The sequence below is a fragment of the Python bivittatus genome, unplaced genomic scaffold (genome assembly GCF_059951505.1).
Source record: "Python bivittatus isolate LINGU-HERP-01145 unplaced genomic scaffold, Pbiv_v1 ctg000020_np1212, whole genome shotgun sequence".
In the NCBI taxonomy this organism is placed as follows: Eukaryota; Metazoa; Chordata; class Lepidosauria; order Squamata; family Pythonidae; genus Python; species Python bivittatus.
In genome coordinates this window covers 58422740-58435807 of record NW_028277030.1, presented here as the reverse complement: position 1 = coordinate 58435807, position 13068 = coordinate 58422740, and the positions used below count along the sequence as shown (strand labels likewise).

The window sequence follows — 13068 nt, the reverse complement described above, 5'->3', positions numbered from 1 at the left end:
GTCATTCGGCATAACTGTTGGCCTTTCTGTGAAATGTGTTTTTGTTGACGCAAAAAAATCTATTTTCAAAAGCATTTGTGTTATGCACGTCAGACTTCACTTCTCCCATGTATTTAGGCTTCTAGGCAAATATGATTTGGGAGATTGTTTTTTTGTTGTTGTTTTCATCTATGTCATTTTCAGACCTGCCAAATAAAGAGACTTTCTTAGTATACACTGGGGAAAGAGGCTGTGAAAATTAAACTTTATAATGTCATTGATTTCTTTTATCCAAACTGTAATTAATTTGTTAAATGCTTTAAGGATTTCATTAAATAATCTTTTAATGGCTGGACATAACAGTCACATGTGTCTTTCACCTGACTTCGAAGTGTTCTTCTGAAGGGGGAAAAACACCACAAACACAACTTGAATTCAATTCCTCGTATGCTATAAATGTGCTGTTTTATTCTGCCTTTCACTTAGTCCTGTAGCACTCAATCTTCTTTCCCTCATACAATAATTGCTGCACATAGCTTTGGAGTATAGACAAAATAAATGGTTTTTATGGTTATCAGTAGTTCTTGGCTTTGGTTCGTCATTTAATTACCTGCACAATCCATTTATTGCCTCATAGATTCCTCTGCCTGGAACATTATCCTTTAAACAATAAATAAAATATTAAGGTCAGGTTTAAAGGGGGAATGGGAGATCTGTGCAATCTAGTCAACCACAACAATATTTAATAGAAAACTATTTGCCTGTCTAAACCAGCTTGCGAAGGGAAGGCTGTTACGTTGTCTCCAGCATTTGAAATGAGATGCAGTGAGATGATTCGAGAGACGGATTTTTCTTCCCTTGTGAAAGCTGGGCTGCAGTCAAAAGTTGGGTGTTGGTACTGCTGCCTCTACCTCCCTCAACAGGCCTTGGTTAACAGCGATGCAGTAAAGGGACATGCTATTACAAGGGCAACTGCAGGAGGACCAAAAAGTCAAGGTGGTGTCCATGACTACATGATGGAACTCCCTTCCCTTTTTTACGTGTATCACATATGCAACACACATAAAAACGGTGGGGCTTCATTTGAGCAGTCACAGAGGCCATCTTGATTCTATTGAACCCCCCTCAAGCACCCCTCCCCCGTGACCATAGCATAATGTGCCATTTGTAAACATCTTCCCTGTACAAAGCAGACACAGATTTTTATGTACTCTGCCACTTTCAGTTGATGACAGATGTCTTGGGCTCTTCTGGGGTTACAGGGGAAGGTGTACCTAGTGGATTTCAAACTAGATTGGTCCCTTTTTTCAATATGTGGGTTTGGTGTTTTTTTTTTAATCTTACAGCCCATATGCACAATGTATAATTTTCTGCTTTGTAAGCAAAAGTATATGATCCCACTGTTTAGATAAAGTTTCAGTGAGAATTCACAGCTTGAGTCCCCACTGCTGATAGCATGGCTATAGGACAGACTCAGTCATCTAATTCTAGGCCCAAAGTTCACAACGTTTTTGGAGCCACTTGACTGCTGATCATGCATTCCAAAAAGTAGCTGTGACTGGGAAAAATGCTTAAATAGAAGAAAACTTAGTTAACATTTTACTAAGTAGATGGGCAATAATTTCTCCTTTTAACACTGTAATTTTCAGTTTGATCATTACCATTTTTGGAAGAGTTATAGAGAGCTAGATTCAAAGCTTTTGAAGGCCTCAGGTGGCCCACAAGGCAGCTGTGTAGCCTAGAATAATTCGAAAGCAGCTAATGTCCCAGATAGATACTGGCTAGACTAGGGCCTGAGATGGATAACGGATCCCGGTGTTATTTATTAACCCTCCGGAATCTGGTAGGCAGCTCTGTTGATTGCCTGGTTAGCCACTGGCAACAGGAGGAGGCAACCTAACATGTAGCTCTGAACACAAGTAACTTTTAGATAAAACACATTCAAAGCTATATATTTCAAGGCTATTTAAAAGCTACTATATAAAAACAAGGAGCACATCCCACATTCACTCGCACTGATGATGTTACCTAGTCGGGTAATGAAATGTCTGCAAGCCATCAATCAAGCTCAGAGAGCACCAAGGACTACACAGTTCAACCCTGAGCTACATATATTCTCTTCTATTGGAGCTATTTAAAATGCTACTGGTTTTAATTAAAATTTTGCAGGTTAAAGCAGGAACAGAACTGAGTGGACTTCAGAATGCATTTGACATCTATCTATCTATCTATCTATCTATCTATCTATCTATCTATCTCTATCTATCTATCTATCTATCTATCTATCTATCTATCATCTAATCATCATCTATTTGAAAGAAATAGCAAGTAGACTGACCCATCCCACTCTGGTCAGTTTCACAACAGTAAGGGAAGCAGCAACTGAAGGTATCCAAGGGAAGAAGTCTATAGCTCCTCGAAAGACAGCAAGGTACTCCCCTGACTCCAACTGCCTCTCCCCCCACATTCCTTCTTAATCTGCAGATGAATACTAGACATGATGCTTGCATTGGAATTAATGTTCTCTGAATATCAGTTCCCAAGATAGGCTAAGCCTTTATTCTGAGTTTCCCAAAGGCACCTGGTGAGAACAGAAACAAAGTGAGCCTTTGCTTGGATCCAGCACGATAGTTTTACATTGCTATATTCCTTAGTAACTAGCTTTTTTCAATCAGGGAAAATGCAGTGGTGGAGAAGGGAAAAAGACAAAGCAGCAAACAATGTTATTTCCCCAAATGAATGCCAGTTCTGCAAGTTTCTATAGTTGGCTTCCAAGAAAAATTTGGAACAGCCTTCTCTATCCTTGCAGCCTCCAGATATGTAAGACTACAGCACCCATCTCCTGAACCAGCACATCAGGCCTAATCTTGAGAACAAATGGAGGTTCATTCCCAACAACATCTGAAGGGAGAAGACTGTTAAGGAGACTCTTCCAGTTAATATGAACTTGGAAAGATGGTCAGTTGCCAAACTGATGAACCCTTGGCTACTGGCTCAGCATATGACCTTTCAAATTTGCATATAATATTATGAAGATTCTTTCTTATCTGAGAGAAATCATATACTGAGAAAAGAGAGATCTCCATTTGCTCCTGTAGCAAATTCTAAATCTCCAGGCAGTCTTTGTTTTTTTATTGTTTTAATGTGCATGTGCGGAAAATGTGATAACATTCTGGACATAATGCACAGTCTAGTTCATTCGTGTTTTTGAAATTAAACTGTCAAGAGCTATCTTCCCTTGTAGCATTTTAATGACTAATATTTTTGTCATAATACGGCTTGCTAATGCCAACGAATAAAAGAAAATACTACTGTGACCCAGAGAACGCCAATGGAAAATAAAATTTGAAATACTATCACCCCCGCTTTTTATCAGAGTATCAGTATTTTGCAGCAGCAGGTATCTGGGATTTAGTGTTCAAGTGTAAGGTGAAAGATAAGAAACCTCTAAAATAAATCGATGAGTCCCACTCCTTGATTCTGCTTCCCCTAATTATGTTATCGTACCTAAAGCATTCTAAAATAGTAACTTACACCAAGATTTTTCAAGCCGTGTTTCACAGAACTCCGTGAGAACTTGATGAGACTCAGGACAAAAAAACCCACAACCCACACAGACAATTTACTATCACTAGAACTTTGCCTTTTGATCCAGGATTCCAGGATTTTTATTTTTATTTTTTAATAAACAGGTTTTTCAGCTTGAAAAAGTTTGAAAACCCTGACTTAGCCAAGGAAGCCATTCAGGTTCACCTCAGCTTCCTCTCCTGTAATTTGCTAACAAGCCCCCCAGTGCAAACAAGACACAGGACTTGTACGAATAAAAAGCATTTGTCTGGGAAAGAAGATGAAAGATCCATCAAAATCCATTTTGCTTATTCTCATAACTCAAAATTTAGCAAGGGGTTTAACCAATTAACTGCACTTTTCACACCTTTCTGTTGTAAGTGCAAACAAATAGGAGACTTAATGGCCAGGTAATCACCTACCTATTCTGTGATTTATGTTGTGCCATTAAGCACGGAGGGGACCTGTGCTCCATCCCCCCAGGAAGCTCCTGAACCTACATATTTCTTTGAAGTCTAATAATACCCTTTCTGCACATATGCAGATAATCATTCCAAGGCAATTTAAGCTCTGAGTCTCACGTTGACAGTGATGGGCAGTATTAATTAATTTCAAAACTAGGTAGCTACTGTCTTAAAAATTAATTCAGATCCATTTCTATTATAAATCCTTATTGATAAATTAAATTGCACATAATACAACCCTTTCAATTTAGCTCACACTTTAATTTGCTAATGGATTTAAACTGTCTGTCCGATACTTAGAATAAAAACAAGAAGTTCCAAAATCAATTTTGTTGTTTTAGGAAATAACGTTGTATTTCATTATACCCTGATTCTTCTCTTTCAAGCAGAAACAGTTATACCCGAAGACTATCTGGTTGATCCGCTGGCCACAAAGCACTATGGCATTGATCCCTCTGATTCAGCATTTAATTGCATGGGATCCTTGTACTCTATGAGACAGAGTTCTGGAGATGGACGACATGCTGGAGGATCATCGTCCTCTTGCAGTCATCGTTCTGCTCAGATGGCTTCTGGAGGACCATCAACTGCTAGTCTGAGGCATCAAACGTCAAGTCCAACCCGAAATGGAACCACTCTGGAAGGAAACAGAAATGGTAACATAACACATTCCATTTCTTCTGATGATTTTATCATTTTACTGATTTCTATAGTCATGTATCAAGCTTCCTCTTGAGAAAGCAATTGTGTGTGCGATAGATGCCTGCAGATAGCAGTAGGACTGTGGCAACAAAGCTTGACCCCCAACCTTTGTGCAGTACTGTGCAGGGATGGAACCTGTGTGCAGAGGCTGCATGCACGCAGGGCTTATTCAAGCAATCTAATGCACACGAGTACATAGAAGTTACATGTGGTGCTGTGACATAAACCCACACAAATTACATTCTGTATAAGTCACAATTATGAAAGTAACTTTAGATTTCCCCGTAGCTCTTTGGAAAGCTCTGGTGGAAACAATGATTTAGGACTCCAATTTAGTTCCTTTTGATTTTAATGTAAAATTGGAACATTTCTGAAGTTTACACATCTTTTCTTTCTTATACACTGGGTCTCACCAAGATGCTATTTTGTAAAGATGCTGCGCAGCACCAAATGTAGCCTCCTTCTGTGTATGTTCTGCTCTGAGGATGGAAAAAGTAGAGTAGGTGTCTCATACCTGGGGGCTACTAAAGATGCTTGATGGGGTCCGTTAAACATAATTGGACATAGGTTTGTAGACTTGAGGTACTTGTTTAACCTCCATGCAAGTTTCTTTCCCCCTTAATCTTATTATGGAAGAAAATAACATTGTAAATATGAATGTTTAAAAGTTCAGACATGAGATTCAGATATCAACCATCATTTTAAAATAATAATTGAGGGGTTTTTTTCTTTCAAGATGGGGGAAAATTGGATCCGATTTAATAAATTTAGTATTTTTTCCCAGTCATGGAAACTGCAGGCTGAAAGATCTTCTAATCAGTGAAATGCTTCCAAATGAAACATTTAAGGGGAGGGAACTTGAATGCACCTCTTCCAAGGCCAGCAGATCCCCTAAGAGGTCTCAGGATTGAGTTCATGATGTAGAAGAGCTGATATAGCAAAATTTAACCCTATTGCTTAGGATAGTTGGGGAGTTTCAAGCAAACAAAACTGCTGGGTGGAGGGGAAGAAAACACAGAACTTGGCCAGAATGAGTTAGCAAAACGATCATGGAGCAGTAGATCCCATAAGATGTCTCACAGAACCATTTAAGATTGTTCTTTCTACAAGTAACTTATTGTCTTAGCCAATATCTTTTGAGTTAACTTTTACTTTTTAAAAGCTGTTTCCCATGGAGCTCCAGAATAAATTCCACTGAGCCTCCCCATTCATGATATTTCAGGGTGCTTGGATAAAGAGCAGTTGTCACAAGCTTCAGGGACTGAGAAAGAGAACTATACCATTCTACAATTCCTGCCTCTTGTTGAAGAGGAAGAAGTGATGGGTGGTGATGATCATAGATGGGATGAAAGAGCAGAAATGGGATGAAGCAGCAATCTGTCCGGCTCTTAAAAGAAGCATGCTGCTTCTCTGAGGCTTACATTCAGAATGCCATGGAAAGGCTACTATAACTCTTTAAGCCCATTGACAAATATCTGTTTCTGCTGATCCAAGTGGGAACAAATGACGTAGCCAATTACAACCGTCAAGACGCTGCAGGGGTCTATGAAGCACGGGAAAGGAGACCAGAGCAACTGATGGTACAGATGGTGTTTTCTTCACTCCTTCCTAGTAAAGGACATTGTCCAGTAAGAGAGCAGGATGCTGAAAGTGAGCAACGGGTTATGCAAAAGGTGCCAATAGGATTAGATTCTTCAATCATGAGGCCCCTAGCAGAAGATGGGTTGCATCTCATGAGAGCTGGGAAGAACATGTTTGCAGGGTGCCTTACAAACTGAATCTGGAGGGCTGTAAAATGAATCCTGTGGGAGAGGGAGAAAGGAGTCCAGAAATACTGGGAGTGATACACAGAATGTAGAGGTACCCAGCATTGAGCATTAATACACAGAGGAAAATTCTGCAGAGGGGTCAATGTTATTCCAAAAAGCAGGGGGGGGGGGAGAGGATTAAAGTAATTACAGAGTAGCCAGCTTGCCATCAATATCCCACAAAACTCTGGAATAAATTATTAAGCAGTCAGTTGCCAGCATTGGTTTATCAAAAAGAAGTCATACTAAACCATTCTGATCTCCTTTTTGAATAGAGTGACCAGTTTAGTTGACCACAGGATTGCAGTGGACATATTGTAGCTTGACATTTGCGAAGCATTTGACAAAGTTTCCTTTAAAAGATAGGAAGGATAGCAAAACATTAGATGGACATAGAGCTAATTGAACAGATGTGCCTAACACATGTACATTAATGGATCCATGTCAAGCTGGAAGGAGGTGATGAATTCTATACTTCAGGGCTCTGTTCTAGGCTTTGTATGGTTTAGCATATTTATAAAAGACTTGGATAAGGTGTTAAAAATACGATGATCAAATCTGTGGATGACACAAAGATAAGCAAGATAGCAAAAACCTTAGAGAACAATATTAGGACTCAGAAGCATCTGGACAAACTGGAAGAATGGGCAGAATCCAACAAGATAATACAAAGTCCTTCATTTAGGTAGGAAAATCAAAGGCCTGAGTATAGGATGGGGAAAACCATATTGGGCAGGTCTTAGGCAGCAGTGCATAGGAAAAGGATCTGGTCATCTATGAGAAGGGTGAGGGGAGACATGCTATCTTTCTTCAAGTTCCTGAAGTATAGGTACTTCAGTATTATTACAGAAGACAAGGCAAAAAACAATGGGTTTAAATGAAAAGGAAATAGATTTTGGTTGTACATCCGGAAAAATGTCCTAATGGTAAAGTGTTCAAGAGTGGAACAGTTGACCTCAGGAAGCGGTGGACTCTCTAGTTCTGGAAGTGTTGAAACAAAGGCTGGATGACCATCTGTTGTAGTATTGAGTTCTTACACTGGGCAGTGGCTAACTGATTAAGGGCCTTTTCAATTCTTATGTGCTATGATTCTACAAAGTCCTTGGCACTATCTATTTCTCCTTCTAATTTATTCACAAGCGTAGATAATCCCTAATATTTTAAATATGATTTTTTTTTGCATATAGTGCAAAAACTGTTTAGTTAATGGTAGCTTGCTGTAGTTTTCCACTTCTCATTAATCTTGAAATTGTAAGTAGAATATTTTTGTTTATATTCTACTGAATCTTCCTGGATTTGATGGCTGGTGTGGGTCTTCCGGGCTGTGTGGCCGTGGTCTTGAAGTTTTGTTTCCTAACGTTTCGCCAGCACCTGTGACCGGCATCTTCAGAGAGCAGGAGCACAGACAGGAGCAGTTCTCTCTGTGCCCAGGGTGAAGTGACCCTTCTGTGGGTATTTATAGAGATCTGGGGGGGGGGATGGGTGTGTGTGGGGGGGGTTGGGTTACTGAGTGGCTGCTTGTTTTGGTGTCAGCATCTGTGTGTATTTTCCTGGGGATTAGGCAGGGTTTTTTCTTCTACTGAATTGTTAACGAGGGGCTGCTGGGGGTGATTAGCAAGTTCATTGTGTGAACTGTTCACATGTCCTGGTGGTTGAGCTGAGTTCGTTGACCTTTTGCAGGCTGTATTTTTCAGGATTGGTAGCCAGGTTTTGTTGATTTTTAGACTCTCCTCTTTTTTATTGAAACTGTGCTGGTGTTTGTGAATCTCAATGGCTTCCTGGTATAGCCTGGTATAGTGGCTGTTGGTGTTGTCCAGTATCTCTGTGTTTTCAAATAGGATTTTGTGTCCAGTGTGCTTGAGAGCATGTTCAGCTACTGCAGATTTTTCTGGTTGCTGTAGTCTGCAGTGCCTTTCGTGTTCTTTTATCCTGGTATGGATGCTGCGTTTTGTGGTCCCGAAACTGCATGGTATGCGGTATACTCCTGCAGCGGTGAGGGGATCCCTTTTGTCTTTTGCTGATTTTAGCACTTCTTGTACTTTTCTGGTGGGTCTGAAGATTGTTTGGAAATTGTGTTTTTCCATTAGTTTTCCCATGCGGTCTGTGACCCCTTTGATATAGGGCAGAAATACTTTATTGGTGGGTGGCTGTTTTTCTTCTTCAGTCGCATGTTGCTTTCTTGGTTTGATGGCTCTTTTTATTTCATTCTTGGAGTAAGAATCCCATCCCCCCCCCCCAGATCTCTATAAATACCCACAGAAGGGTCACATCATCCTGGGCACAGAGAGAACTGCTCCTGTCTGTGCTCCTGCTCTCTGAAGATGCCGGTCACAGGTGCTGGCGAAACATTAGGAAACAAAACTTCAAGACCACGGCCACACAGCCCGGAAGACCCACACCAGCCATCGTATGCCGGCCGTGAAAGCCTTCGACAATACTTCCTGGATTTCCTTGTTTGAACTTATATGGTTGCACATGAATATGAATTTTAATTTTAAAATGAATTCAGATCACAAAAATCTGAATTCAGCCTTTAATTCAGTTTTGGTCAATATTGTTCAATGTAAAGGCTTCCATATAAAATTCAGAGAAACATTCATATGACCATTATGGGAAAAAAAGTAAAGCTCTTTAAGCATTCAAAGTGCTCCATATATAATCATTTAATTTTTTTAATTAAAAAATTGCACTCCTAAGGACATGGCTATTCATCACCTCTGGCTTGTAAGAGGCACTGGGTTTCTGAAATATTATTCTATTCTAATATTCTATTATAAATATAATGCATATAATATGTATATTTATATTTCTTGGATTTCTGAAATAGTATTAAAGAAAGATAGTATTATAATATTACAGTTCAGTTCCTAAGCTGATAGAGATTTGGCATCTCACTTCTGATTCTCATACAGTAACCCATTTCTTCCTTGAATGTGATAGAATTTCATGAGCACAATAAAACCTGTCAACATTGAACTTGGGTAAGCCATGGTGTTAATGGACACAAAGGCCTTTGTCACAATTTATATGATTTAAAACTAAAAACCAAATTCACCCCCCTCCAATCCCCCACTCAATCTCTGTTGCTTTTCACAAGTTTCCATATTGTTCCTTTTTAATGCAGTAAATGTTTCCTTAAAACTGGCTGCAGATATTAACTCTCTAAAGTAACTTATTTTTCAGAGAAGCTTCATGAGAATCAGCCCTTGGTTTAATCTTAAGGGAAATGTGAGGCTTTAATCAAGATTTAAGTTTCTTTAAAATGTGGAGCAGAGTCATGGCTTAATGCTCCTTCCCCTTGAGTGTGTGAGGTCCCTCACAAAGCCATAGCTGGTTAGGCCAAGCATGCCTGCGAGTGGGGATGGGATAAGAGTAGCACTACAGCAAGATCTCCCTTTAAACTACAGGTAGTCCTCGTTTAGTGACTGCCTTGGACAGCAACTGTTTACAGTTACGACAGTGATGAAGAAATAACTTTGCAACCAATCCTCACATTTATGACCTTCGCAGGTCTGTAAAGCAAAGGAAAGCTGAAGTAAGATCATAAGCACAGTTGTGGTTTCACTTAGTGACCACTTTGCTTAACAGCTGAGTTGCCAGTCCCAATTGTGGTCGCTAAGTGAGGACTATCTGTTCTGTAAGCAGGGAATCTCTAGCCTGCCTTCCAGAGGATGATGGGATCCATTATGCTGGCTGGGGCTAGTGGGGGGATGAGATGCCTTCTGTTATTTACAGTATATGAAAGGAGCTTATTGGAATGGGATTACCAAAAATCCAAATGGCCATTAGATGGCAGCAAAGAATTAGAATTTTCTGTATCTCTTTGCTGCCACCTATGTCTGGGCTTTTTTGTAGCCCAGGTCTTGAACCAGACAGTTTAAATGAATATCATGCAGATTTTGCTGCTACAATAATTTTTTCTGATTGGTAAGTGGCTTATCCCATAGTCTATTCATACAATGTTCTTCTTAAATAAAGAGCTAGTGGGTTATCAACAATTGACCCTCTGAGGAGATGAGAAACAGAATAGAATTATCCTCTCCCCCCTCACCTCCCCCCCTCCACTCTCCACCATGCCTAAAATACTATGCTTCCAGCAAAAGAGTTGATAAGGCAGGAGATAACTTCCATATAAGAATTATTTTAAATTATATTTATTGAATGAAATTATGCAACTTCTGACCAGATAAACCCAATTTTGCCACACAAGAGAAAAGATAAGTCACTGAAATGTAACTTTCCTAAAGGTACAAGCATTTTTTAAAGTTTGGTGTAGTGGTTAAGGCACCAGGCTAGAAACCAGGAGACTGAGAGTTCTAGTCCCGCCTTGGGCACGAAGCCAGCTGGGTGACCTTGGGTCAGTCACTCCTTCTCAGCCCTCAGAAGGAGGCAAGGGCGAACCACTTCTGAAAAAAACATTGCTAAGGAAAGTCCAGGCAGTCGCCAGGAGGGCACCCTCACACACAAGAAGTACAAGCGTAACCCTAACACGCTCTCCCTGGAGACTGGAACCCTGCTCCAATGTCCTCTCTCTTGGAGCACATGGGACTCAAGATGTTGAATGGGGGGGCAGCACATTCAGAAGCTTGCACAGTGCAGCCCAAATCTCTTCTGACTGTCAGGCTGCCATGTGCTGAGCAACAAAGGCAGGAGGCAGGAGAATTTCTCTTTGATTTGTATGCTTTTAAATGGCGTGTGATACACAGAATTCGACATTAAAAGTGTGGCACACGTGTATGAGCTTAATTCTTCATTTTCAAAGTCTTCCATTGCCTTGTCCCAGTCCCCCCCCCCCCAACTTCCCAGTCTAACCTACAATCCTGGAATATCCTGTTGGTCCCATATCCATATCACACCCAACATCAACCAGGTCCAATCATGCTTAGTTTTTTTCTCCAGCTCAGGCCAGCTTGTTATATTCTGTTACCTACTATATTGCAGGCTTTTAAGATACAGAGAACTAGTTTTTCTAAAAAAAGAAAAGAGCCCCGTTTATCGAGTAAAGCAACAGCGCTTCCAATCCGCAGCCAATATTCTGCTGTTAACACAAGCAGAAACCTAAACTTTCACAATGAACTAAAGCAGTAAACAGTCTTAAGCGCCTTACTCCGTTTCTGTGTTTCTGCAATGGATCCAGTACAACTAAAACAGAAAATGCTCAGTCTTTCCCTCTTTCTCCTTTGCCCAGTGTCACAGTTTCTTTCAATACTGCCTAAATGCCTCTATAAACTCAGAAATTATTTCATTCACTTTTCTCTTCTCCATTTTAAGTTGTTAAACATAATACGACCTGGGGGGAAAAAACACTTTCGATTACTATCTTCTGCCTTTCTTCAAGTAATTTTCTTTTACCCAGTAAAAACGGGGAGTTGTTATTCTAATAGAAAAGTTTTGCAGAAAATGACTGCTTATTTCTTTTAGCCTAATCCTTTGCATGCAGTGGGGCTTATTTCAAAGGAAATTAGTATGATCACAGCTTTAATGCTTTATACAACTTGAGGCAGCTAATCAGAATATTTTGGGGGAGACCCATCATTCATTGATTGATAGGAAATGTCCAGGGAATCATTAAAGAAAAAAAAAATCTGGATCATCTGGGTTATGCTCTGAAAGTTAGCTGAAAGTTTATTCGTCTTTGGTCTTACTAGGACCAAAGTCAATGACATGCTACAGAGTGTTCTCTAGTAGTATGAAGGGGATTGAGAATCTGCTGTAACGTTAATGTTATGGAACTCTCCTGTCTCCAGGGAAACTGAGTCCTAGGTGAGCATGTTTTATATCCTAGAAGTGGCAATCACACACCTATAAGGACAGGACAAAAAGCCGCTTGTAAGCCAGGAGCTGAAAAATCAAGACAAAACAGATCTTGTTCATTAGACCAAACAGTTACATTGAGTGACTGCTCAGAGATAGGCTAAGAAAGTAAAGCTGAAGAAGTTGATCAAGGCTTTAATTATTTGCAGCCCTGGAATTTCCAGGGTAAATCCTTACTGGTCAAGACTTGAGGTGCTGCCCATGCTGGTCCAGCTGTTGGTCATTTTTAAGCCTGCAGAGAAATCTCTGGTCCAAGAGCCCTGAGGTTCAAGTGGCCATTACAGTTCAGAGCTTGGACTTTCAGGAGCCTTCTCTCTTTAGGATTTGGCCTGGAGGAGACCATCATTCCATTCATCAATATTAGCTGCTATGTTTTCAGCAGAGCAGATTATGTTGGCTCCTTCTTCCTGTGCAGGTTGTAAGTCTGGAATTCCCATTGTTCAAAAAAGGAAACTTTGAGAAATTCATTGCATGGAAGTGAAGGGCATGCAAAGATCAGTCGTTGAATAGTTCCTTACAGAAGAAACAGATAGCATGAGTATGGGAGCTCCTGAAACGGTATCAGTCAAGTTGCTAAGTTCTAACTTGATGCAGCTTCTGAGACCTGGTAACAAGGGCATTTCATCGAAATCCAAATCTGCTAGTTGATGTTATCATGCTCGGCGTGCACTGTTTAAGAATGGATAAATAGGTTCACTTTCCTTTTGAAATGCTTTCTAAGTTTTTAAGCACCC

At 40.2% G+C, this 13068-nt stretch overlaps 1 protein-coding gene across 2 annotated transcripts in view; it reads left to right on the top strand.

The window, feature by feature from the left end:
• Positions 1-13068, top strand: part of SCML4 (Scm polycomb group protein like 4) — a 77801-nt gene that overhangs the window by 53142 nt on the left and 11591 nt on the right. The window contains exon 9 of one of the 2 annotated variants that reach the window (XM_007423354.2): positions 4397-4666. In XM_007423354.2, coding sequence (XP_007423416.2) covers positions 4397-4666 — 270 coding nt within the window. The remainder of the gene's footprint in view (positions 1-4396; positions 4667-13068) is intronic. The other variant, XM_088150870.1, reaches the window with a different exon arrangement.